We start from the raw sequence: 26,116 nt of genomic DNA, 5'->3' as shown, positions 1-26,116 counted from the left end.
CCTGCGGCCTTGGGGAAGTGGCTGAGATGGAAGTTGGCTTTAGTGGGATCTGAGTGTGCAAATCCCTCGGTGGCTTTGCAGATGTCAGCCTAGGCCAGGGCTTCCCAATACGCTTCCCTCCTACTGCGGCCAGTCCAGGATCCCTGGGGGGCTGGGAGGCCCCTGGGTTCAGCAGCTCCCTGCACTGTTCAAACCTATGTGCTTCAGTCCCCTGAGTGGATGCTCGAGGCTCCGTCTCTGGGCTTAGGGCTGCTCTAGGTGGGATCTCTACAGTTAGAGCCAAGGACTGTAAGAGCAGTCCCAGAGCGGGGGAGCAGCAGGCCAGGCCCAGAGCCACCCTCCCCCCAGGAGCAGCAGCCCGAAGCCCCCCAGCAGGAAGTTAGGGGCTAGGAGCGGTCCCAGCAGCCCAGCCCCTGATGGCAGGGAGCAGCCAGGTCCCCCTCCCTGCCCAGGGCAAGCAGCAGGGGTCAGCACCCCAACCTTGGTCCCCACCCAGCCTAGGACAGGGAACAACAGAGCCGCGTCTCGGAGCAGCCGGAGTTTCCCGGGTGCCAGCCAGGAAGGAGCACGGCCGGGCCTACATTCCTACAGCTCATTCCCTGCTGCCGACTTGAATTCTGGGAAACGGGCCACTGCTGTGCTTTCTGTAAAGGGGAATGTGTGTTCATGAGAGATGCAAATTAAGGGATTGTCATTTACATAAGACCAGCACCCTGACCTTGCAGCTTCCCCCCCTTACACATTCTCCTTCCCCCCATAACACATTCTCCTGCTCTCCAGCCTCCTTTCATTCAGCATGGCCGACACATCTGTGTAAATTTCCATTCCCATTCCTTGGGCCTTCCATTTCCTGTCACTCACTGGAGCTGTAGATAGCATCGTCCAGTCATCCACCCTTCTCCTCCTTCAACGTCAGGGCGTCTGGACAATCCGGGCCTAGCATCCGGCCAAGCCCCGCTGCCTCCAGACGCCTCTGCTTGCATGCAGTTGTCTGGAGCCACTGGTGAGCGTCAGTCCCCAGAGGGAAGTGATGGAAATCCTTTCAGTGGCTGGCCATCTCCAAAGAAAACATTACCCTGAGGGGGCAGCCAGGCCCAGCTGTTGGACCCCGATTCACCCCCTCTGCTTCAGACTCAGTCTCCCTCCCTCTGTGTATCGGACTCAGGAGATTTGTCAAAGGATATTGAGCTCCCTTTAAGGAAGGGCTCATGGTGTGTCACAATTCACCACCACCATCACCCTAGTGAATCCTTTGTTACACGAGGATGCTGTTGTAAAACGTCTGTAGGCACCTAAGGCTTCACAGCTGTTGCAGTGCTGAATGCCAGGGCCACTAGGAACTTAACAGAAGCAGCAGGGACATCAGATCTTGCTCTGATAGTCCAGGCCTGTGTGCCAAAGTAGAATCTCCATTAGCTGTTAGCTGTATAGGGCCTCGGACAGACAACTGAACAATTCTGATCCCTCCAGTGAAAGCCATCTGTCTCTCTCTCTCTCTCTCTCTCTCTCTCACACACACACACACACACACTTTAATTAGTATATTTTCTTCCTTTGCCTGGTCTTCATTGGCTGCCTGTAGGAAAGGGGTCTCCCCACCATAGCACTGACAGCTCCTGTCCCTCCCTGCCTTGGCCATTCACACAGGCGGACAGAGAGTTGTCAACCTGCCTGTCATTCTCGACATTCTGTATCCACGGAGCCTGTTCTCTCCCTATATGCACCTCACCTCCTTAATATCAATGAGAACCTCAGGATGCAGAAAGGGGAAACCACCCAGCCCCTACTGTAATTCCGTGTCCCCCCTTCATCCAGAGCAGGGTGGACAATGCCTGCCCTTCAGCAGCAGCAAGTGCCATGAGCTGGGGACTTGTTCCTGCGGGATATGTAGGGTGACCAGACAGCAAGTGTGAAAAATTAGGACGGGGGTGAGGGGTAATAGGAGCCTATATAAGAAAAAGACCCAAAAATTGGGACTGTCCCTATAAAATTGGGACATCTGGTCACCCTAGGGATATGGAACCAAATACCTCTAGGTCATTGCTGGTCTGAATCCAGCTCAGGTTGCCTGGTGGTCTGTGTGAGATGAGATGTCTCGCCATATCCTCACCCATTTCTCCAGGATCTCAGCTCTAGCAGGATGAAATTTTTCCAAGGTCAGGGCAAAAAGGCCACACAAAAAATATGTATTTTATTTATATTCCTCGACATTGTTGTGTTTTTATTTTCCTGCAGTTTGGCCAGTTCTAGTCTCAGCTTCTGCCAAACAGAGCCAGAGGGGCATATTCTGATCGCCCTTACTCACGCCGAGTAGCACCTTTGGCTTCAGAAGTCCCATTGCCTTCAGATGGGACAATTCCCCAATCAGCTGCATTGCAGTCAGCGAGAGTAAGATCTGCTTGCAGGATCAGGTCTCTAACTTGCCTCTTACAAGAAGGATTCCACATGCATTCCAGTAACTTAGAGTTTCTGTTTTGTTTTTTTGAATGGCACATTGTTATTGTCCCCTCAGTAAAATGTTGCGTGCCCCGGTTTTTAGATGACTTAAATAACAGCTTCTGATCTTTCCGATTTCCTCTTGCTGTGCTGCAGACCGGGGGGTGTATGTGGCTTGGGGGACTTCTTGTGCTCAATTGTTTGTGAAAGGTATAGCATGATTTTGTCAAGTGTTTGGTTGCAGCAGGGACATAGCATTTTCCATACCGGATCAGAGCTTTAGTAAGTTCAATCTCCTGCCTTGGGCAGCGGCCAATATGTGACACTTCAGAGGAATTTTTGAAAAGCCCCAACATTGAGCACTTGGCCTGTTGCGAAATGCTGTGTGTTTAGGTGGGGGGGAGCAGGGCCGGGATTCCTGACCTCGGTGGGAATTGACCGCTCATATCCTGAAGCATGAGCTCTGATCCCCCAGAGTGGGTGTGCGAGTCACGTATTTCTCTGTGCTCTGGCATGCTGAGATCTCACGATTGATTCATGGTCAGTTTTGTATGGATGGGTCTGAAAATTTCACTTTGAATAAGGGTCAGGATTTCAACCCCCGAAGCATGGGGGTGTTTAAAGGTAGAAGATTTGTGGCTGAGTAGGCAGTATGATGTGCTATTTGCGGGATCTGGGAAAGGTGGGTCTAGGCCCACCCAAAATGAAAGCCCCCCACCATAGCTAAGGGGGAAGAACCGCTAATCCCAGGCCACAAGTGGGTATGTAGGGCAACAAATTTAAAAATAGGAGCAGGGGTGAGGTCAGAGATTGAAAATCAGGGAACCAAAGGGGGATGCTGAGCAGAAAGCCCAGGACAGCGCCCACTGTCCCTCAAAGGCAGCTAAGGTCAGTGGACACTGCTCAGAGGAACTCAGCCTAAGCTTATGCTATAGAGGCTCTGTGGCACAATGGACAGCCCATTGGACTTCTAGCTTAGTGACAGATAAAGTCATTCAAAGGTTGTGGGTTCGAGTCCCACCAGAGTCATATTTTGGGGGTTAGATTAAATGACCCTTTTGCTCCCTTCTAACCCTATGGTTCTAGGATAAGGCATTGGGCTGGGACTCAGGAGACCTGGACTTTGTTCCTGACTCTGCCACAGACCTGCTGGGTAACCTTGGGCAAGTCACTTCATCTCTGTTTCCCCTACCACCCTTGTCTACTTGGATTGTAAACTCTTCAGGGCAAGGCCCATCTCTTGTTATATGCTTGTACAGTGCCTAGCACGATAGGGCCCACATTGGATTGGGGCCTCTAGGTGCTACAGTAATACAAAGTACAGCAGCATATGTGGCTTATGAGATTATTTGGAGAGCCCTACATTATGCTGGTGGAACCCACTATTCGGTGTATTATCCAGCCCCGCTCTGTGGCTGGCTTACAGTGGATATGACTGTACTGCAGGTACCACTTAATGGAGTTACTCCTTCAGCTCAGGTGGTAGCAATTCACACGTTTAGTGCTGGGGATCCAGGGTTCAGTGCCCAGGGCTGACCTGTGATGTCTGTCGTTACCCAGGCACAGGACGAAAGGCGGGAGCGTAGCCTTAATTTGGACTTTCCTCTCTATCAGCATAGTTCTAGTGTCTGAATGATTTTGCTGCTGCTTTTCCCTGGAGCTAGTCTTAGAGTTGGCCCTGACAGACACTGATGAAAGTCAGTGGAGCTCCACCATGGATGGAGAGTGGCTTGCAAATAATGCCCTCCCTGACCAAGTCCATACAGCTGCAAAGACAGGATGTGTTCTCCAGAGAGAGGGTGTATTCATGGTAAGCTGGTGCTTCCCCCACCTCTTAGCCAAAACGCTAGGAAGAATCCTGTTTGGTTACTTTTTTAAAGCGCAGTTACAGCTGATTGAGGAAATGTCCTTTTCAGTAACCTAGGAACGGTTCAAGATATTCCGTCCTTCTGTCCTTCCTTGCTTCCTTCCTGTATTTATGGCTTCTAGAACAGCCCCTTCAGGGCCAAGTGTTCTGCCAAAGCAAATGTTTAACCTTGACGTTGTAAACCCTTGGAAACTGGAGCTGAAAGCGCCCCCCCCCCCAAACCCCTAGCCCTTATCCCACTGGCAGCATCTAATAACTGACAGCTGTGCTTCCTCAATACATCCCAACCCCCTGTGCTCAGACACGTTCTACCTGCAAGTCTCTTCTCAGCTCCTGCTGCACCTTCTTCCTGTGCCCCCAACCTGGAGCCCCTTCTTGCTGTCCTGAGCAGGAGATGGGCTCCCAGGGACCTCTTGTTCCAATAAGGACAATGCACCACAGCCTTCTGCCTTCTCCCCTCCTACCACCCAGGCTTCTTAGCTAATGCTTCAGTTGCCCTTTATCTGTATCCTCTCCTGGGCTCCCCCCTGCATCCCTGACCCCTTCCCTTCCCTGGCCACTCTGTGCTCCTTCTCCCCTCCTGATGTCCCAGGCCCTTCTCTCTTCTCCCATCCTCCTGTGCTCCTTGCCCCCTTGAGCCCCCTTCTCACTGTAACTGTTCTGTACTGCAGCGAGATGACTGACATTGAGTTGCTTCCCCTCTAGGTCCCACGACTGCTGATGTTTGCACCCTTCAGCAGATCGCGAAGGACAAGGTGTCTTACACGACAGGCAAGGCTGTGAACGGCTGCGTGAGCCGCAGCACCGTGGGGAAACCTCAGGAAGTCCACGTTCTCCAAGTGAAAATAGAGAAGCAGGTCAGTGATTGGGGGGCTTGGAGGGTAGGGGAGAGACGCAGGGACACAATGTGTGCTTCCTGTCAGCAGACAGACCAGGTGCTTTCACTGCCTGGGGCATATGGCTTCATAGGCAGAGTTTGGGGTGGGGGGGCAAGGGAGGGCGTTGCCCCCCCCCAAAACTGCAATATAGGAGTTCTGCAGAGGAGACAGGAGACGTGCTGCTGCTTGCACCCCTGAGGCAGGGAGGCAGAATTTTGGTTTATAAACAGTAATTAACAGGTGATTAAGATAAGAAAGGGCTGTTAGGCTGTTTCCTAAAGTTAACTGATCTGTTCCAAGCTTGGTGAACTGCAATAATAGAATGTCCAGTATCAGGGGGTAGCCGTGTTAGTCTATATCCACAAAAACAACAAGGAGTCTGGTGGCACCTTAAAGACTAACAGATTTATTTGGGCATAAGCTTTCGTGGGTAAAAAACCTCACTTCTTCAGATGCATGGAGAAGAAGTGAGGTTTTTTTATCCACGAAAGCTTATGCCCAAATAAATCTGTTAGTCTCTAAGGTGCCACCGGACTCCTTGTTGTTTCAATAATAGAATGGTAATTGTAGATTTTTCTACAATTGTTGTATTCAAGAGATGGTAACAAAGTGACTAGTATCTTTCTTTGAGATGGTTTCAGAGTGGTAGCCCTGTTAGTCTGTATCAGCAAAAAGAACAGGAGTACTTGTGGCACTTTAGAGATTAGCAAATTTATTTGGGCATAAACTTTCGTAGGCTAAAACCCACTTCATCAGATGCATGCAGTGAACAATACAGTAGGAAGATATATATACACAGAGAACGTGAAAAAATGGGTGTTGCCATACCAACTATAACAAGACTAATCAATTAAGGTGGGCTACTATCAGCAGGAGAAAAAAACTTTTGTAGCGATAATCAGGATGGCCCATTTCAAACAGTTGACAAGAAGGTGTGAGTAACAGTAGGGGGGAAATTAGCATGGGGAAATAGTTTTTTACTTTGTGTAAAGCCCACGAAAGCTTATGCCCAAATAAATGTGTTAGTCTCTAAGGTGCCACAAGTACTCCTCGTTCTTTTTTCTTTGAGATGGTAACTGATTTTTTTAGACAAAGGAAATGCAGTAGATCTAATCTACCTGGATGTCAGTAAGGCATTTGATACAGTCCCACGTGAGAAATTATTAGCTAAATTGGAGCAGATGGGGATTAATATGAGAACTGAAAGATGGATAAGGAACTGGTTAAAGGGAAGACTACAATGGGTCATACTGAAAGGTGAACTGTCAGGCTGGAAGGAGGTTACTAGTGGAGTTCCTCAGGGATCGGTCTTGGGACCAACCTTGTTTAACATTTTTATTACTGACTTTGGCACAAAAAGTGGGAGTGTGCTAATAAAATTTGCAGATGACACAAAGTTGTGAGGTTTTGCCAATACCGAGGAGGACTGGAATGCCATACAAGATCTGGATGACCGTGTAAACTGGAGTAATAGAAATGGGATATATTTAATAGTGCAAGTGCAAGGTCATGCATTTAGAGACTAACAACAAGAATTTTTGCTGTGAACTAGGGACTTACCAGTTGGAAGTGACAGTGGAGGAGAAAGAGCTGGTGTATTGGTCACAGGATGACTATGAACCGTCAATGTGATGCATCTGTGAAAAAGGTTAATGGATGCATAAGGAGATTTCAGTTGCCTAGGGAGCCCCTCGAATCATGGTTAAAGTTGCCCACCCCCCCAAATCTGAAATGGCGCCCCTGTGCAGGCATGGAATTCCCCCCTCTCCCCCCCATGCAGCCCCGTTGGCCTGACTGGAGCCACCAAATACACACACACCAAATATAGACTGGTTAACCTGTCAAACTACGCCTAAGTTAATGGCCCCTGGACCTGGGGAAAATCTGCCCCAGCACAGAGGTCTGGTATGGCTGTTTGGGAAAGGATCCTTTATGTATAGTGACCAGTAGGCTGGGAAGTCATTCTCTGTGCTACCGAGCTGGCAGCCTGAGCTTGGTTCCCTGCTAGGTAGGGGAGCAGAACTCAGAATGACTGGTGAGGGGTGGGGATGTAAATATCGTTTAAAAAATTAACTGTTTAAATTATTAAAAAATATTTCGTTTAAATGGTTAATCGATTAAAGGGAGAGGAGCTAGGGCTGCTCTGGGCGACTGGTGCGGCTGGGGCTGGGGCAGATCCAGCTGGCACGGCAGGGGGCTGCTGAGGTCAGCAGGCTCTGACCCTGTGTGTCTACATGCGCCAATGGGTAATACTGGGTTAGTAACCATGGCAGCTAACAGTGGTTAGCCCCTGCTAGAGGTCTAGGTTGGCCCGTGATTCTATCCCTCTAAGCCAGGGGTCGGCAACCTACGGCACGCTTGCCAACCACGGCACGCAAGCCGATTCTGAGTGGCACGCTGCCTGCCCGGTGAGAGGAGGAGGAGGAGGAGGGGCAGAGGGGCCGGAATGCACCAAGCTGGGGGAAGAAGCGGGGGAGGAGGGAAACTTGGCTGCCGCAGGACCAAGCTTCTGCCTCCTGCTCTGGCAGGGGAGAGCGGTGGAGGGGGGTCCCGGCCCCCCGCCCCACTCAGCCCCCCCGCCCACCGCTCTCCCCTGCGGGGGCAGGAGGCAGAAGCTTGGTCCTGCAGCAGCCAAGTTTCCCTCCTCCCCCGCTTCTTCCCACAGCCTGGTGCATTCCGGCCCCTCTGCCCCTCCTCCTCCCTCTCCCCGCCGGCGATGGCCCTTGCGAGGGGCAGAGGGAGTGGAGCAGAGCCGAGTGGCAGCCTGCACACAGCTCCGTAGAGCAGGCAGAGAGAGGTGGGGAAGGGGGTGGAACAGGGCATATCCCTCCCAGCCCCCTGCCATGAGCCGAGAACCCCAGCCTTCTGCCCTGCACCCCCACCCCCCCAGCCCTCTGCCCTGATCTCCCCCAACACCCAGCCTTCTGCCCTGCACCCCCACACACCCTCCAGCCCTCTGCCCTGAACCCCCCCACACCCAGCCTTCTGCCCTGCACCCCCCCAGCCCTCTGCCCTGAACCCCCCCACACCCAGCCTTCTGCTCTGCACCTCCACACACACCCAGCCCTCTGCCCTGACCTCGAGTCCCCCCCAACACCTAGCCTTCTGCCCTGCACCTCCTCCCACCACCAGCCCTCTGCCCTGACCTCCCCCCAACACCCAGCCTTCTGCCCTGCACCTCCACACCCACACACACACCCCAGCCCTCTGCCCTGACCTCAAGTCCCCCCCAACACCCAGCCTTCTGCCCTGCACCTCCCCCCACCACCCAGCCCTCTGCCCTGACCTCCCCCCAACACCCAGCCTTCTGCCCTGCACCTCCACACACACCCCCCAGCCCTCTGCCCTGACCTCAAGTCCCCCCCAACACCCAGCCTTCTGCCCTGCACCCCCACACACCCTCCAGCCCTCTGCCCTGAACCCCCCCACACCCAGCCTTCTGCCCTGCACCCCCCCAGCCCTCTGCCCTGAACCGCCCCCACACCCAGCCTTCTGCTCTGCAGCTCCACACACACCCAGCCCTCTGCCCTGACCTTGAGTCCCCCCCAACACCTAGCCTTCTGCCCTGCACCTCCTCCCACCACCAGCCCTCTGCCCTGACCTCCCCCCAACACCCAGCCTTCTGCCCTGCACCTCCACACCCACACACACACCCCAGCCCTCTGCCCTGACCTCAAGTCCCCCCCAACACCCAGCCTTCTGCCCTGCACCTCCACACACACCCCAGCCCTCTGCCCTGACCTTGAGTCGCCCTGCTCTGCCCACTGCAGGCCTATGTGAACAGAACCCCAGGCTGGAAGAGAGCTGAGCAGGCTGGCGGCGTAAGATCAGCATTTTAATTTAATTTTAAATGAAGCTTCTTAAACATTTTGAAAACCTTGTTTACTTTACATACAACAATAGTTTAGTTATATAATATAGACACAACAGATCTGGACATATTTTAGATTGTCAACCTTGACGGTTTCCCTGTAAATGATGGAGGAGAGAATCAATGGGTGTTGAGGTTTCATTTGGGCTCTAGAACTTTTTTGAATTGTTCTGAGTTTCCACTAAATTGTTCTGAATGTCTTGAAGTATTTCTCCCATTTAATTGAAGCGACTGGTTTTTTTCCACTGTTTTTTTTCCAAGGGGAATTTAATTTTTGAAAAGATGATTTTCTAGCTACCTGGAGGCCTGGGCTACATAAACTATAAACATTCTTGCTTGAAATTAATTCCTGCTCCGGACTTTCAAGGGAACAACATTTACAAAACAAACAACACGCAGCAGCTCTGATTCTGAGTTTTGGCAAAACCAAATGGAACTAGAATCACTCTGTTCTAAATTTAGAAATCACGGGCCTCAATTTTCAAAAGTGCTTTGTCATTTTGGATGATTCCGCTTTTGGGTCCCCAATTCAAGACACCTTCAAGGGGACTGATTTTCAGAAGTGCTGAGCGCAGGCCCTCTGAAAATCAGGTCCCTGGAAGATTTTGTAAGTTGAGCACTTAAAATCACAAGTCATGTTTGAAAATTTAGGCCCATGATTTTTTGAGTGAGTTCTATGTATGACACAGCTTATATTTCCCATCCTTGCTTTAAATCCACTAATAAAAGCCAGCAATTTCAAATGTGGCATCCTAAATTTAGCGATCTAAATCTAATAAGTTGCCTCTTTCCAGTGCTATTTAGAACCTACTACAGCTACTGAAGTCCAGGGAGATACATTGGGGATAAAACCAGTGAGAGAGAGAGGGGTGCTGGGCCCTGAGTACTCTGCAGAACATTCAGTGCCTGATGATAAAAGAGAACTCTTCCTGTGAGTGCTAAATCATAATATTTGTTTGTTGCTCATCTTCAGTAGTTTCACTACTGTGGTTCTGGAGTTGTGTGTGTATCGCGTCCAGGCAATAAGGAGCTTTGATTGGATATTACTAAGTGAAATGGCAGTTGTTGATCCTACACTATCAGGAGGATTTTATAGCAAGTCACTATCATGCAGTGGAAGCCTGGTTTTTATTGATGCCAGTAATGTTCCCCGAGAGAGACTGGATTATAAGGAGCATAGTGCCAATGAGAGAAAGAGAAATGGATCTGTGTGAAACATTCGAATTTTGGCTTAAAATTTCCCACTGCACTGCAGTGCTTTCACCCAAGCTGCTCTCCATGATCATGTCCATGTGAGTCAGATTGTAAGCTCCCTGAGACAAGAACCTTGTCTTCTTAGATGCTTGCAAAGTACAGCCCCTCGCTTGCTCCAGCCATTGGACAATGCTCCCTCTCTCATGGAGAGCAGGTGTAACTTTTTTCACTGTAGACCATTTGTGAGGCGACCACCCTTTTCCAAAGCTAGGGTGACAAGGCGACAGGTGGTCAGTTTATGCTCTACTGGCTCTTCATGACAAAAAGGACATTTCTGCCTGTGTGGGGCTTTTTTAAGCATGTGGCACACTGACAAAATGTGTTACGTCTTCCCCCTAGCTGATCCTCAGTGACTATCTGCCTGCTACTTCCCCCAGCTAACGGCATCGGTCCATTAGCTCAAGTGGTACCTGTCTGTGCTTTGGAGCAGGAGGTCCCTAGAATCAATCCAGCCAGAGGGTCTTTTCAAATGAACGCTTAGATTTGGTAGAAAACTGCAGACTCTGTGGAATCGGCCTTCGTAATTTCCCCACTGGCTCTGCTGATGCTTACCTAGTTCTGCTTTTTCGGGGGGAGGCTGGAAGGGACAGTCTGTTGTTTGTACAAAATGAAAGAGTTTCCAGAATTGTGGTGACAGCGAAATCTCTCAGGATCTATAGGACGAGATCCCTGGATGTTTAAAAGCTATTTGGAGTTGCCATAAGCAACCTCTCCTTTCAGATCCTTCCTTCATACAACTGTTCTGATCTGTGTTGATACAGCACCTAGCGCAGTGGGGTCCTGGGCCATGCCTCGGACTGCTCGGCGCTTCAGTAATACAAATAATAAACAGTAACAATAACAACGGCTGCTGTCTCCGCATTCCGACAGAGCCTGAACATTCCAAAGTGCAGCGTGCAGAGAACAAAAAGCATCCCAGCTTAACGGCTATGTGCAACCGAATGCAAAGTGCCAACGGAAGGGTAGGGCGCAAGACTTTTCTGTTTCCTCTTTAACTCTGTGTCCAAGGACTGGGTGTGATATTTACAGTCTTTATTGTGTCCAGCCGGAGGAAGGCTGCTGGGCTTCTCTCTGCTTTCTAAAGGTCGCATCACCCGTTTGTGGATGCTGAGCCAGATCCTCTGCTAAAGGCAATGGAGCCATGTCGATTGACACCCGCTGAGGAGCTGGCCCCTGGTTTCAGTTGTTATTTTGCGGTCCAGAGGCCGTTTGGGCTTTGGGCACTGAGAAGAATCAAACAGTGCAGCGGGGAAGCTGGTGTGAACATAATGTGCCAGCCAAGGTGGTTTTATTTTTATGTCATTTTTCACCTGTGGGCAGCCTATAGCGAAACAATTCGATGAGCAGCCCGTCGGGCCTGTCCCCCCTAGTGGAGAAAAGACTGAACCCAGCTGTACTGAATCTATAGGGAATTCTGTATGGAGGCTCTGTCACATTCCAGGGTGCAGTCCAGCCCAGTGCGGGGTTGTCTTATCGCCTGCCCTGTAACCTTGGGTGCCTCACAATGCTTTGCTGTTGTAGCTCCCAACTTGGGCTGCTCACAGCCAGCGTACCAGCTTGCAGGTCACACCCTGAAGTGTCTGTGTGCTAGACAGGTCTGGTTCAGCACTCTGACCCTAGCAGTCGGTCTGCACCCCCTCAGCCACACTTTGGCTTCCACCAGCCTGGGTTACTACTTGCAGGGTGACCCCAACACACTCCCAGTCCCGGATTTTCCCCAAAACATCTGTTCTGCAATGTCCAGCCCTCTCCTGGGCAGTTCAGAGAGATGTTATGGTTTGCTGCCCCTTTAAGGAGTCAAGATTCAACAGCTTGTTGCTTTCACTGGAGTTACCAGATAGTTCAGTTTAAACACAGCACTGGATCGGTTTAGATTAAAAATAAAACACGGTTATTAACAAAAGACTATAGGATTTTAAGTGCATTCAAGTATAAAAGATACAGTTAGAGACGGTTACCAGCAAAAACACACCTAAAAGTCTAAAACTTAATCTAGCAAGTTTTGGTTCCAGATTTTGTTCAAGATGGCTGTTCTCACCCCAGGCATTCAGCAAGCTGGTGACTGACCCTATCCACAGTCAGGATCTCTCTCCAAAGCCCAAAGGAGCTGGTGCCTTTGTCTTCTTGGGTGAGAGAGAAATTGGGGTTCTTGGCCCCTTTCTTGGATAGCCCAGTGAACCTTTGCAATGGATTCCTCTGAAAGTTACCCCTCCAAGGAAAGTTTATCATGCAGTGAGGAAGGCGACGTGGAGTCTGGTGGAGAAGGAGGCTCCATCCTCTTTTTTTCCCCCCACTTGTGTTTGCTGAAATGGAAATTGTTCTGTTTCCTACCCTCTCCTCCCCCTGCTGACTTGAGGACCCTGTTTACTACTTATATGTAACGTGAGGTAAACGCACATTTCTTTGTTTAGGATAAACCAGTTTAACAACTGTTTCCTCAGCAGGGCTGTCTGGCTCTGAACATGTGCTTATAACAGGGGAATTCATAACTGTACATAGAATGGTGCTATATACATTTCACCAGGCTATTACTGACCAGCAATTTATTAGTTTTTAGATGATACCTCACAAGGCATATTTTGTACAAAGATTATTACACTAGTGTGTAGGGTGTGAATACAGTGATGCTTTCGGTCACAGGCTCCTGGACGCAGGCAGCACCTGTGGTTCACCTGGATCCTATGACCTTAGGTTTATGTGTCCCGAATTAGTCATTTAAAAATAAGGACTAAAACCAAACTGAATTCTTTAAGCTTTGAGCCTCTGGGGCTGTTACAGATCATTTAATTTTGTGGCGGACTGTGAATAACACGAGTGATAGAATTTTAAAAGTTATTTAATATCAAATATCTATTTAACAATCAGGCCTGGCACCATAACCATACCCTGCACTGATACTCACATGCTAAGAGGAAAGCCGCATTTAGACGTGAGCGGTCCCTAAACGAGGAGACTGGATATAATCATTTCTCTAACAGTACCTTGATGGTGGATGGATTTGCCTAAGCTATAATTAGCCTGTTACCCTTTGTATAATCAATTATAACAACACCCCATCATTAATTAATATAAAATCTACCTTTTACCTTACCTGTAGTTCCACTACCATAATTAAATATTTTCTACTTCCTTACTGGCTATTTAACATTAAGCATCATTTGAATTGACATCTGTGTAAATGCCATACCAATAACTGTCAATATAGATAACATTGCCCAAAACATTAACATTTGATTTAAAACACTTGTAAAAACCAGTGAGGACCAAAACAACACGACCTGGGTTATGCCCGAATTTATCTGTGACTTGCCTCAGAATTGTCCCACTTGACTGCTCACGTTGTATCAGGCCTTGCTTGGCTATTGTCATGTCTATTCTTAGGAAACAGATTTTTGGGCCTACTTACATTTTCAACACATTTTTATATACATGTAAGCAAGCGTCAGCTCTACAGGCTAGGATCCCAAACTAACACACACAGCCTGGGCTGACTAATGTCACCACCCAGGGGGGTCTTTAAGCCCTGGCTTTAGGGTGACCAGACAGCAAGTGTGAAAAATCAGGACCGGGGGGGGGGGGGGGGGGGGGGCGCGTAATAGGAGCCTATATAAGAAAAAGTCCCAAATATCGGGACTGTCCCTATAAAATCGGGACATCTGGTCACCCTACCTGGCTTCAACAGTGCAGTCATGAAAGCGATCACTGACTGCACTTCAAATTCCAGATTAGGCCCTCAAATGGTTTAAACCAGGATAGCTTAATTTTCAATAGAGTGATGCTGATTTATACTAGCTGAGGCGCTGACCCTCTTAGCCTGTGTGTAGGGTAACACAACTCTTACTGGCCTGTGTGGGTGATGCATTGAAGGGGGATCTTCAGGGGGCCAGGCAGTACAACAGTGTTATGTAGTATCTGTTTCAGCAGCTGCATTGATCATTGGGGTGGTGCTTTGGGCCACAGGGATTCAAGTCTGATAGACGCATTGACTTTAAGGCCAGAAGGGACCATTGTGATCATCTAGGCAGAGCTCCTGCACGTTGCAGGCCACAGAACTTCACCCACCCATGAAATATTTCCCTTCATGCCATTCTGCTAAGCTGACTTCTAGGCTATCTAAGGATCTGTCTCAAGGATTCATCTGGCCCCATCACTGCACTGTCTGAGCATCTTGCCATCTTTGATGTATTTATCCTCCCAACCCCGTGGGAGGCAGGGCTGGCTTGTCATCCCCGGATTGCAGTCGGGGAATGGAGGCACAGGCTAAGTGACTTGCCAAGCATGGATTTGAAGCCCTTCTCCCAAGTCTCAGCTAGCACGTAACCACTGGACCCTCCTCCTATTCCAGGAGAGGAGCCTGAACCAACAGTTGGCCCCTGTGCTGCCCCAAGTGAAGTAGTTTGACTCTGGAGCCACACTGGGCTCCTCCCCACAGGAGATGCCGTGAATCAGGGACAGCGACAGCTGGGCCTCAAGCCCAGTGTTTGGGTGGACGCAGCCAGTGTTTGCTCTCTCTGCTTGGAGGATCCAGACCAGCTTCCATCGCCTGGCTGCGAAGGCAAGGACGAGGGGGGGAGGAGACGGCGGGAGACCTGGTTGTGGGGCAGTGTGTTGTATCATGTAACTAAATAGCATGGACTTGCCCCCTCCCCGCCCCCCACTGTTTATGTAAAGAGGAGATGGGGGGAGCCAGCCATTGATGTCACAACCGTGGCATTCGAGGTAGCTGGCACCAAGCCCCGACTGAGAGGAGGGGGCCGAGGGAGAGAGACTAGGCTCCACGTATAGAAGAATTACTGGAAGCCGGTTTCTATAAGCAGATCCCCATGAAAAAGGCAGCACTGGGGTAAAATAAAACCTCCCGCCACTCTGGAGGAGAGAAACAATGGCCCCTGGAAAAAACAGGTGGTAAAAATAGAACCAAGGCCCTCCCCGTCACAGGGCCAAGGGGACCGACCGGCTGGGGTCCCGTGGCCACCCACACAGTCATATTTACAGGACGCCTCGTGCCGTCGCATCGGGACTGGGCTTGTAATAGGAGTGAGTTATTCTTACGAGGCTGGTGGTAGACTTTTTGGCAGTTCATTTCCAGTAGCTCCTGATAAGATCATCTGGGCGTGTGTGTGTGTGTGGGAATAGAGTTGCCAACAGTCCCGTATTACAAGGGACGTCCCGTATTGAAATAGAAAATGGTCTGTCCCGTACTAAATCAGTGCAGGGCACCTTGTATCCCGTCTTTCAACATATTACAAATAGTCTTATTATGCAAAGCCAGTTTGATTATTCCCTTACTGTCCAATGATACAGTTTGTAACATGAGCCAATGTAGTAATGCAGAACCAGTCCCATGATTTACTGAACCAATGTACCTGGAGCGCAGAGGTTCCCAAACTCTGGGGCACGGTCCCCTGAGGGGGGGCACAATAAGGTTATCGGGGGGGGGGGCACGAAGACCTGATGGGGCCACACTGAAAGGCTGGAATTAGTAGGGGCTCTGTCTGGCAGGGGAAGTGGACAGGGCTCTGTGCAGGGGCTTGGCTGCCAGGCCCGGGCTCCCTGCCTGCCTCGCTCCCCCACTGCTGCAGCAGCCACCAACCAGCAGTTACGCTCCTCTACTGGGGACATTGGCAGAGACTCTGCGAGCGGGGAGGCTGCACCCCGGGAGTAGTGACCCCCCTGCCAGGCAGAGCCCCTTCCTCATCCTGGCCCTTCAGCGCCGCTCCAGGGCATGCAGCCCCATCCAGTCCACTTGCCCTGCCAGACAGAGCCTGAACAGGGAAAGCTGGGGTCAGCAGGGGGCCCTGTCCAGCGGGGGCCAGTACTCACGGGTGCATCTCTCCACTCCCCTCCCGAGGCTGCCCCTCCTGTGCTGCCCTGTTCACTTCCAGAGCTGGGTCCTGGCAGCCCAGATTGCCTGACTGCTGCAGGGAGTGGAAGGTTTCCTCCACGGCCATGTGATTAGTACCCCCACCCCTGTGGTGGTGGGCACCCCACCCCAGCCCCGTTGGCACAGGGCACTCCTCCCCCCTAGGGGTGCTACGAAAACAGTCCCGTACTTTTGAAATACAATGTTGGCCATCCTACATGGGAAGCTCAGCCCTATATCACAGAGCCCACAGTCCAACCATCACCAGCTCCTCAGAGCAGGGTCAGCCTGGGTGGCCTCTAGGGAAGAGCCAGGCTCTGGCAGGAAGCGGGATTCAGGAGGGGGTGCAGTGCCATGCAGATGCCCCTCGGACGGTGCTGGGAGAAGGGTTAGGTGCTGCTGGAGGGTGTCTCTGTTAATTTGTCCGTCCATTACTGTGGTTAACGCCTGGGAGTTTTCCATCCTGTACTTGGTAGCGTGGGGTAACAGTTTAGGGGGCAGTGTTCAAACTTGGTCCCTGCAGTTTGGAACCTGAAGCCAGATTTAGGAGACTAACTCTAGGCACCCCAGTTTGGTACAGATTAATGCCCCAAGTTTCAGTGTCTGAGGGCCCCCTGGACTGTCTTGAAGCAAAAAAGCTGGCGGAACTAGCTGGCCCCTGAGCTCTGTACATACAGGTGCTCTGTGTACTTCAAGAGTGGCCAAAGCGTGGCTAGTAGGCGGCAGCGCGGCTTGCCATTGCCTGAAGTGTTCATTCAGAAATGTGGGGCTTCCCCTTAATCTGAGCAGAGGAGAGCTGGGTTCTCTGTGGGCCACCAGGCCCGATTGCAGCGGGCTGGGGGGTGGGGGAAGGACTGCAGTCTGCTCTGCTCCATTCCTACTGGCTGTGGCTCTTGGGCTCATGGCAAGCTGCTGTGGTGGCGCTTGGTTGGGCAAAGTTTGGACCTCCCTGGGCAATGGGACTGGTTGAGACAAACTTGAGACTCCCCCAACCAAGCCGGTGGAAGGGCTCTCCTGGCTGCAGTGCGCCAGGCTGGCTGTAGGGGGAGCTGAGGCAATGGCCCGGCAGTGGGAGGGCGTTCGTGGAGAGAGTTAGGGGGTGATGGAGGGAGGTTTCCAGTTAAATTGCAGGGAGGGGCTGCACAGAACCTGAACCAGCTGCAGGAGCCCATGAGACTCCCCAGCAGGCTCCTGTTTTCAGCCGGCATGGAGCAGCTTTTGTGCCACACTGCATGGCTGTAAACACCACGCCAGCCTGGGCAGGGCCTGGGACAGGGGAGCCCCCGGTGGCTGCAGGTGCAGCCGCATTGTCTGAGCTCACACAGGATGCACCAGCCAGGGTGGGGCGGTAGTTTCCCCGGGCCGCTGCGCGTGTCTGTGTGCTGGTGACAACAGCCAGCGCCTCCGCTGAAACTAACCCAAACCATCGGGGAGGCACATTCCAGCCCCCGCCTCCCGGAGGAGCAGCGAGGTGACCTTGCTCTTGTGGCTTGCCAGTCAAACTCACGCTTTCCCCCCTGCGCCGGACAAGGGCTTGACTCCTGGCCCTTGAGACTTGAGAATCTGGGTCCTGAGCTTCCCTGTGGTGACCCTAAATCAAGTAGGCTTTCGTTCCCCCAGGACATCAACCCCTTTGCTCCACTCCCTGGCCGCTTCTCAGCTACCTTCTAGCTGTGGTGGCCCGAAGAGAGAGGTCGTGGGGTTTGTGTAGGTCTTTCCACCTTGGTCCTGTTCTTAACAAGCCATGCAGGGGTTGCGTCATCTTCTCAGTTGCTTCTGACATGAACGGGAGCTCCAAGTCCTGACAGGGTTCTCCTGACACTAATGCTAGAAGGAGATTGGGCTCTTTGCACAGCAGGGTGAATGGAGAGTGTGGGGGCATTGCATAGAGCAGTGTGTCTGCTCTGGGAGGTGAGGGGGAAGGGGGGCGGGTATAGACCAGGTGTAATTGTCCTCACCAGTCCTCAGCAGGATCCAGTTCAAGATAGAACATAGAGGCACAGGGACGGGGTCATACACACATCAGCGGAGCATAGTCAGGGTCTCCTTCTCTCCCCCATCGACCCCAGAGACGGAGCTGGCCCCTTCCCTCCCTGTCCATGTAGCGGTGTCTCCCTGCCTGGGTCCAGGGGCAGTTGGCGTGAGGTGCCCAACCCACAGGCAAAATGGTACCAAGCGGATCGCTCTCTCTCATGGAGACTTTCGATTTGTTTCTTGCTGTGTTTGGCTTTAGTTTTATCTGCAGCACAAGCAGCCCAGGCTGAAAAGCCCTTGGCTGCCCTGTGTGGCTGGCCCATGTTCTCACAGAGGCTTGGCCCATGAAATGTGGATGTGAGGTTTCCTCCTCTCCCCCTACCATCAAGTCAGGCTTAGCCTGCCGTCTCTGCACCTCACTGTGGAGGGGGCACTGTCCCGAGAGCACCTATCTACAGTAAGCATGAGTGACATTATCCCCATTCTCTCCTGCAGTTGTGGCAGTTCCAGTTGAATGTGTCCTCAGCGGGGAGGACCACCCCACCTGAGCGAAAGGTGCTGTTTGTGATCATCTGTGACAAGCACTGTCTTGTGACGGTTCATTCGGTGGATCTCCACCCGACCTTTGTCTCGGTGAGTATTGTCCCTGGAAACACGTTAGCAGCGTTGAGCGGAACTCCTAAACATACGTGATTGTCACAAGGAACACAGACGTGTCCCGGCTCCCATTGGCTTGTTCAGCACTTTCTCAAACCAGTTCCTTTGGGGCGAATGTTCTCCAGCTCAGTCTTGCCGCACGGTGAGTTTTTTGAGACCGTCTGAGTAAAATCGGATCCAGCCATTGCTGCCTGAGCCGCACATGGAACATCTGAGCAGAACATCAGAGGATGGAGACATCACGGCTTCCGCACTCAGCTCACGAGGGCCAGTCGGATTGAGTTCTGACTTTCCCCACAAAAACACGTCAGGCTCTGGGTTCCGCGCGCACCTGGAGAATTTCACTCACCAGGAATTTGCTTGAGAAGGGTCTGAGCAGCTGGAACTCCACCTCATACTAGCAAATGGGACAGCCTTGGTGTAGCACTGTGTACCGCTGGGTGGGAGCCTCCTTCTTAGGTCTTGTCCCCAGTCAGAAGGGAGTCGGAGGAAGCGCAGACCGTGGTGGGGGAGGCGGAGCCCCTCACATCTCTAAGGTCTGGCCCTCCGTGATTATAGAGCAGCATTGTCCACCTTCATCGTTTTCAGTTATCACTGCAGCGCCTCAAGGCCCCAGCTGAGCTCAGGGCCCCATTGTGCTAGGCACTGTACATACGCTGAGCGAGAGACACTCCTTGCCCTGAAGAGCTGGCAGTCTGAATATAGAGGGTGAGAGGGGAAGTGACTTGCCCAAGGTTACCCAGCAGCTCAGTGTCAGAGCTGGGAATAAGACTCAGGTCTCCTTATTCCCAGTCCAGTATCCTACGCCCTAGAATATGCTGCCTCGCCAATCCTCCTTGGCTGAAAGGATGGCGGCCACAATACAGGGCCTCCAGGGACAGGGATGTAAATCTATGAAACATGGGGACCCCTTGGGCTCCCTACAGGGGTGAGAAGGTTGCCCCACTCAAGAAGAGAAGCAGACTGGACTGTCACCTATTCAGCGAGCCAGGTGAAGGACAGTGCATTCAAAGCAAGCAAGATCCAACCTTCTTCTCCTTCATGTTCTGACTAGAGGCAGGTTGGAGGGGAAGCATTAGGTACAGTGCTGATTTCCTCCACCCCACGTGAGATCTGGGGAAATGTGTATCTGGGGTTTTGGCGCTGGCACATCCTCTGCCCTGCCACCTGCTCGCCTCTCTTCTAATGACACTCTGCCTTCTCGGGCACCTGGTGGCATTAACATGCTTTACGAACATGCATGAATAAAGGGGCACATGGCCACTGTGAGGCAGGGCAAGATTAGCAGTCCCCCATTTTACATGTAGGGAAACTGTGGCACAGAGCTGTTCCGTGTTCCTTGGGCATGTCCGTGGCAGAGGCAGGAGCAGAAGTGGGGCTGGTTCTGCCAGCTGGCCAAGACAGCAAAATCCTCAGAATCTGTTTGTTTGCATGACTGTGGCTTGGTAGGGACAGACATTTGGAAGGGTGGCCCAGTGGTTAGGGGGTAGCCTGGGACTCAACAGACCGGACGTCAGGTCCCAACTCTGCCACCGATTTCCCGTGTGACCTTGGGCAAGTCACTTAGTTTCTCAATGCCTCAGTTCCCCATGTGTAAACTGGGGAGAGCAGCCCTGGCCTGCCTCCTAGGGGTGTTGTGAGGCTAAATTAGAGATTGTGAGGCACTCGGGTAAAATGGTGATGAGGGACATATAAGCACCATAGCTAGACAGCGCTGCTGATTGGACAATCTGAAGAGCCAGCTCTGAATAGAACCCAGGAGTTCTGGATCTACTCACTAAACAATACTACCGCACTCCATGGTAACAGTCAATAGCATGAATGTTATTGTCACTAACACATGCTGGTGCCTTGACTCCCTAACCCCCCAATATCTGGCTTTGCTTCCCTTGGGAATTTGGCAGGCTGTGCCGGTCCCTGACTAACTCCACATCAACTCCCCTTGCCCAGGGAGAGATGACAGCTGAAGTCAGTAAGTCCCTTATAGGAAGGGACGTTATTAAAACAACATGGAAGTGTGCCCTGGATAGGAGGGCGGGGAGGAGAGTGTGAAAGAAGAGGAGAAGCAAATGTCTCTGTCTAGGTCTCTCGTTCAGTCTTTCTGGCTCCTGTGTCCTGTTGTTTGCCTTTGTCTGTCTGTCTGTTTTTTCTTGTGAGAATGGGAAGCAAACAGCTGGCAGCATCTGGAGAGAGCAGCTCAGCTCCTCTGGCTGGGTTCAGCAGTGGGCCCCATGGAAGAGGGAGTTCTTGGCCAGTTAGCTGCTGGCCACTGCCCCAGCTGGAAGAAATCCTCCAAATTCCAAACCAAGCCCCCCAGGACCCATTAGTATTGATAACAAACAGCAGGGGCTGGAGATGGCGTGTGACCCCCGATCGGAAACATGTGCGCTGCCTCCAAGTGACTGAGGGAACATCCCCAGCTGAGAAGCCAAGTCCTGCACCCCTCGTGGGGGAACCGGTGGGGGTGGGCATGGGGCTGGGGCCGGGGACTGGAAGGAATGCAGAGCTAGGCCAGGAGGTGAAGAAAGGACTCTTGAAGGTCAGTGCTGGCAGTTAGGCAGTGGGGGGGTGGGTGCCAGGGGCAGGGAGGGGTGTGTCCAGGCTGTTTACCAGCAGTCATGGCCTGCTTTGTACTGGGCACCAGAGGTGGCTTCAGGGCCAGCGCAACCCATTAGGCGACCTAGGCGGTCGCCTAGGGCACTACAATTTGGGGGCTGGCGACCGCGGCAGTATTTCAGCAGCGGGACCTTCCGCTGCCTCTGTGGGGGGCGGCATTTCGGGGCGGGACCTTCCGCCGCCTAGGGTGGCAGAAAAGCTGGCGGTGCTCCTGGGTGGCTTCACAATTCAGGGAGGATTTTATGGTTAATAAAGGCCCGATTTTCCCTCCTGTCCTGCAGAGGAGAGGATCTGAGCCCAATACACCCCATAGGGGAGGGAAAGAAGGGCCACTGACCTCCATATTCCCAGTGAGAGGGAGACCAACACCTCATGCACCCAGCAAGTGGGAAGGGGGCCCTGAGCCCTGTGCAGCCAGTAGCAGGCCCTGGGCCCCCTTCCTCTAGGACTCAACTCCATATGCCCAGCACCGCTTACTAGACGCTGGTTTGCCAAGCCGGGTTACATCCCTCTTCAATAGGTGGTTTAATGTGAGGAGACATGCCTAGCTTCCCCAGCCCGCAGTGCTCCCCGGTGCAGCACATGCCTCCCCGGCGGGACACAGGCGTCTGCACAGCCAAGGGGGACCCCTTGTGGAAACGCTGGCAACGCAGCATTGGCTCACGGGCCAGGAGGGCGCTCGCGGGAGCTTGTAGCAACAGCCCTGGCCTGGTGCTCGCTGCAGAGGGCATGTGGATGCTTTGCTAAGGCTCCGATCAGCTCCTGGTTTGTGGTTAGTGGGCCCGACCTCCAGGTCAATGCGGCCCATGCCTCCCTGCTGCTCTCTGGGGGGCTTCTGCGCGTCTCGCTCCTCGGGAAGCCCTGGCTGCCAGGGCCTCCCATCCAGCTGCGTTCATACCCTTTCTGCGGCTGCCTTCCTGTTAGCATTGCCCTCTGCGGGGCCTTTGGGCCCCTGCCTCCTACTGGGAGCCAGGCCAGCACAGCCACAGGGCGACACAGCTGCACAGAAGCCATGGGGTGTGTGGAACTTCAAAGGGCTGCGTGAGGAATTGTGAGGATGAAGGGAACAGCTGGGTTCATCCTCCCGCCAGCCTAAACCAGAGCTTGGCCTGCTGCTTGGGAGGTCCCCGGCCCTCTCTCCTCCTGGGTCCCCGTAGGTACGTCCCGGGCTCTATACCACGTCTCTCTGTCTCCCTGTGTCTGAGTCAGGAGATGCGCTGTCAACAGGTTAGCAAAGCCTGCGAAGAGCCCCCCTTGTGAGGGGTCTGTGTGCAGCAGAGAGAACAAGGATGGGATGGGAGGAGCTCGCCATCCCGTCTGTAGTGTGCTTCTGCATGGAGGATCCAGCGCTGCGCTCAGCCTCTGGGTGTCAGAGAGAATCTGACAGGGAGCCGGGGAGATCCTCTGGCTGCAAATAGTTTCAAAACCCCAGACACCTGGGGCAGTCTGGGCCACTCCCAGACTGCCCCCCCATCCGGCCTGTATCCCCCTGCCTCCCGCAGCGCGCCCCTCCCCCAGACTGCCCCCCTAGCCGGCCTGTATCCTCCCGCAGCGTGCCACTCCCCCAGACTGCCCCCCCATCCGGCCTGTATCCCCCTGCCTCCCGCAGCGCGCCCCTCCCCCAGACTGCTCCCCTAGCCGGCCTGTATCCTCCCGCAGCGCGCCCCTCCCCCAGACTGCCCCCCCCATCTGGCCTGTATCCCCCTGCCTCCCGCAGCGCGCCCCTCCCCCAGACTGCCCCCCCCATCCGGCCTGTATCCCCCTGCCTCCCGCAGCACGCCCTCTCCCTCTGGCTCAGGCCCCGCACCCTCTGCCCGATTCCCGCTGCCTCCTGTGGCGGGCCCCTCCCCGTGGCTCAGGCACTGTACTTGGCCCTGCTGGCTTTCCCCTCTGGCCCTGGATCTGAGCGGAGGGCCAGTCTGAGCAGCGAGTGACGCACAGAACTTGAAAAAGCTCCCGTTTCCTCTGCCTGTTTGGAGGAAGGTCAGGGATGGGATTTGGCTCCAGTGAGCTTGGCCGGGGCTGGGAGCTTTGTTAGCAAACTACACCTCCTTCCTATTTGTGTCTAATAATAACCCGGGCTGACAATGGCGGAGGTAGGGGCAGGGTGCAAAGAGCTATCAGCTCGACCATGGCACCACTCCTGCCAGCAGCCCCTCCACTGACCCCCCACGCGCTGCCCTGGGGGAAGTGAAGGGCCAGCCCAGCTCTGGCTCATGCTTCCTGGCCCCCTTCCCCGGCATGCGCTCACCCAGCAAAGGTGACCCAGGGGCTCAGACAGGCTGGCTGCCGGCTCCGCTGAATGTTCCTGGAAAATCCCAACGCCATGCCAGCTAATTCAGCCTTCCTGTGGGGCCGCCAGAACCCATGCGCAGCCAGGCTGCCTGTGTGGTACCTGCCTGGGATTTGGGGTCTAAGGAGAGACCCCTCGCAGGGCTCTAATCATCCCCCTGAGAGCTGGGCCGGCTGGCTACACAAATGTTGGCAAATGGGAAGTTGTGGGGTCTTGGTGTCTGGTTGCTTGGTCACCCTTGGGCCTGATTTCCAGAGATAGGCATGCTCCCGGGTCCGTTTGGGGCTAGCCTGATATTTGGTGGGATGTGGGGCTCTGGTGTTGCCCCAGCAGGGAGCCCAGTCACCAGACGTAGCGGGCGTGTCCATTCTATTGCTGGCTTGTTTTTTTCAGAATAACATGGTCATTGGAGTCATGGGCAACAAGTCCAGCGCCTTCGAGGATACCAGTGGTGAGCAGCTTGTACAACGGGTGAAAGAACACTATGGGGGCATCACTTCCTTCACCGAGCTGAAAACCCCCCACCACATCCACTTCCGAGTGGGCGAAGGTGGGTCCTGGAAGTGCTCGGGGCTGGGAGCTGGCATCGGTGATGTGCTGTCACCCCTTGGAGGCTCCCCAGTACCCAGCTGTCGTGCTGGTTCACTCTCACATGCTTAAAGCAGGGGGCAGCACATGGCTCCCTTCCTCCTTGGCGGGCCGTCGCTGGGGAGTTAGGCTGTTAAAAGAAACGAGCCATTTTTACTGTGAAAAGCCACTTTGGCAAAAGACGTTTGTTGACTCAGGCTTAGACTTTCATTGAAGGCTTAGTAAGGACATGGCAGGTTTGGTTTTTGTTAGTGCTGTGGACTTCCTCACAGCAGTGGCCTCGCCTGTCCATGCCAGCTCGCATCTCAGCAGCGTGCGCTCTCTCGCAAGCAGCGGATCGTGCTGAGCGCTGCCTACAGGAGCTGGTTTGGAGCTAGTCAAGCACAGGCTGAGTGGGTAAGGGAGGAAGGGGATTCTATAGACAAAACTCCTCGATACCAAATGGTACCGCTGAGAATCTCAGTGCCGTGTGTGTCTAAAACCAACCGCGCTGACTCTCGTGGAACGCAGGGAGCAATGGGCCACACTGAGCCATGGTGTAAGAGGTTGCACCTCCCACTGGCGTCAGCAGGAGCTGTGTCTATTTCTACCAGGGCTCAGTATGTTGCAGCATAGCAGTGAGGGGCATGGGAGCCCAAGTCAGACATCCCCGCTCCGTCCCACACCCTGGCCTGGAGACCAGGCCCCTGCGAGGTAGGGGAGGGAGGTCACTGCAGCTCAGTAGAGAATATGGATGATTTTTCTTCTCTCTCCCAGATGCCAGCAGTCCAGAGGACTGCATCGTGCAGCCTGGGTTCAATGCCCGGCGGTACCTACAGACCGAGTTCTTAGTCCAAGAGGTTAAAGGCTGCACCAGTCCCGGTGCGAAGAAGGGGAAGGAGGCTCACATCTTGCGCATGCAGCAGGGCCCAGCGGAGACCAGGTAATTGGTGTGCTTCCAACCCTGTCCGCTCGCGAAGGGAGGGGTCGGACAGAGCCTTCTCCGCCCCGGGCCCCCCCATCAGAATACATCTGAGGCTGGCTGCAGGTTCTTCCCTAGCCAGGGGAGGGCGGGGAAGGGGGCGCCTCTTACAGAGTCCGAGAGCTGCACTGCAGGTTAGCTAAGCTCACTGTGCTGCCAGGCGGTGTCTGCAGTGGGACTTCGCTTAGGAAGGGAGCCCCTCCCCCCAACACACACATGCTGGCTGGGTCCCAGCATGTCTCGAGGCTCGGCCCGGGGAGAAGTTGTGCTGGTCAGAGGGTGGGCGGTGAGGCTCAAGGAGGGATTCAGGTCTGTGAGCTCTGGAGACGGAGCTGTGGGTGTCGGGGGTCAGTGGAAGGAGGAGGACAGATGGGGTGATTTGGAGGAGGGTTGTGGTTCTCTTTGCCTGTTGGCAAGAGCCCAGCAGCGGTAAGAGTGATGATAAGGGTCCCGCCCTTGGCGTGTGGGGTGAGGGGCTGGGGAGTGTGTTCTGGAAGGGGATGGCACCTTGTCAGGGCCCAGGCCAGGGTGTAGAGCAGTGTGGGGTATCTCCCTCTTTGATGGAGGGGGACAGCCCCCAGTTAAGTGCGGGCTTGGCTAGGGAGACTGTGAGGCCAGTGGGGTGGGAGGTCTGTGGGGCTGGGAAAGGTGTGGAGGGTCTTGAAACCCACCCACTCTATTGTCTCCAGTGATTCCTCTCTGGCTAGGCCCATGTGTGTGTGAGGGACAGAGAGAGAGGACCACGTGGCATATTTTGTTGTTGGCAAAAGAGGCCCTGAAGTTGGTGGAGGGCTTGTTAGCAGAAGAGGCCTGCCTTTGGAGTCTTCGTCTGGGGGGCCCAGCTGTGGCCGAGAAGGT

The 26,116-nt window shown here is 53.4% G+C and overlaps 1 protein-coding gene and 1 non-coding gene across 2 annotated transcripts in view; both read left to right on the top strand.

Moving 5' to 3' along the window:
• ENG (endoglin) overlaps positions 1-26,116 on the top strand; it is a 57,921-nt gene that overhangs the window by 11,725 nt on the left and 20,080 nt on the right. The window contains exons 2-5 of the mRNA XM_065419014.1: positions 5,009-5,160; positions 18,639-18,776; positions 24,103-24,259; positions 25,054-25,219. Of these exons, the coding sequence (XP_065275086.1) occupies positions 5,009-5,160; positions 18,639-18,776; positions 24,103-24,259; positions 25,054-25,219 (613 nt within the window). The remainder of the gene's footprint in view (positions 1-5,008; positions 5,161-18,638; positions 18,777-24,102; positions 24,260-25,053; positions 25,220-26,116) is intronic.
• On the top strand, positions 3,373-3,465 carry TRNAR-UCU (transfer RNA arginine (anticodon UCU)). The gene is made up of 2 exons: positions 3,373-3,409; positions 3,430-3,465. It is a non-coding gene; the product is annotated as a tRNA-Arg (tRNA).

The sequence above is a fragment of the Emys orbicularis genome, chromosome 18 (assembly GCF_028017835.1).
Source record: "Emys orbicularis isolate rEmyOrb1 chromosome 18, rEmyOrb1.hap1, whole genome shotgun sequence".
Taxonomy (NCBI): Eukaryota; Metazoa; Chordata; order Testudines; family Emydidae; genus Emys; species Emys orbicularis.
The sequence above is the reverse complement of the archived record's forward strand: the minus strand, read 5'-3'. Positions and strand labels throughout refer to the sequence as shown.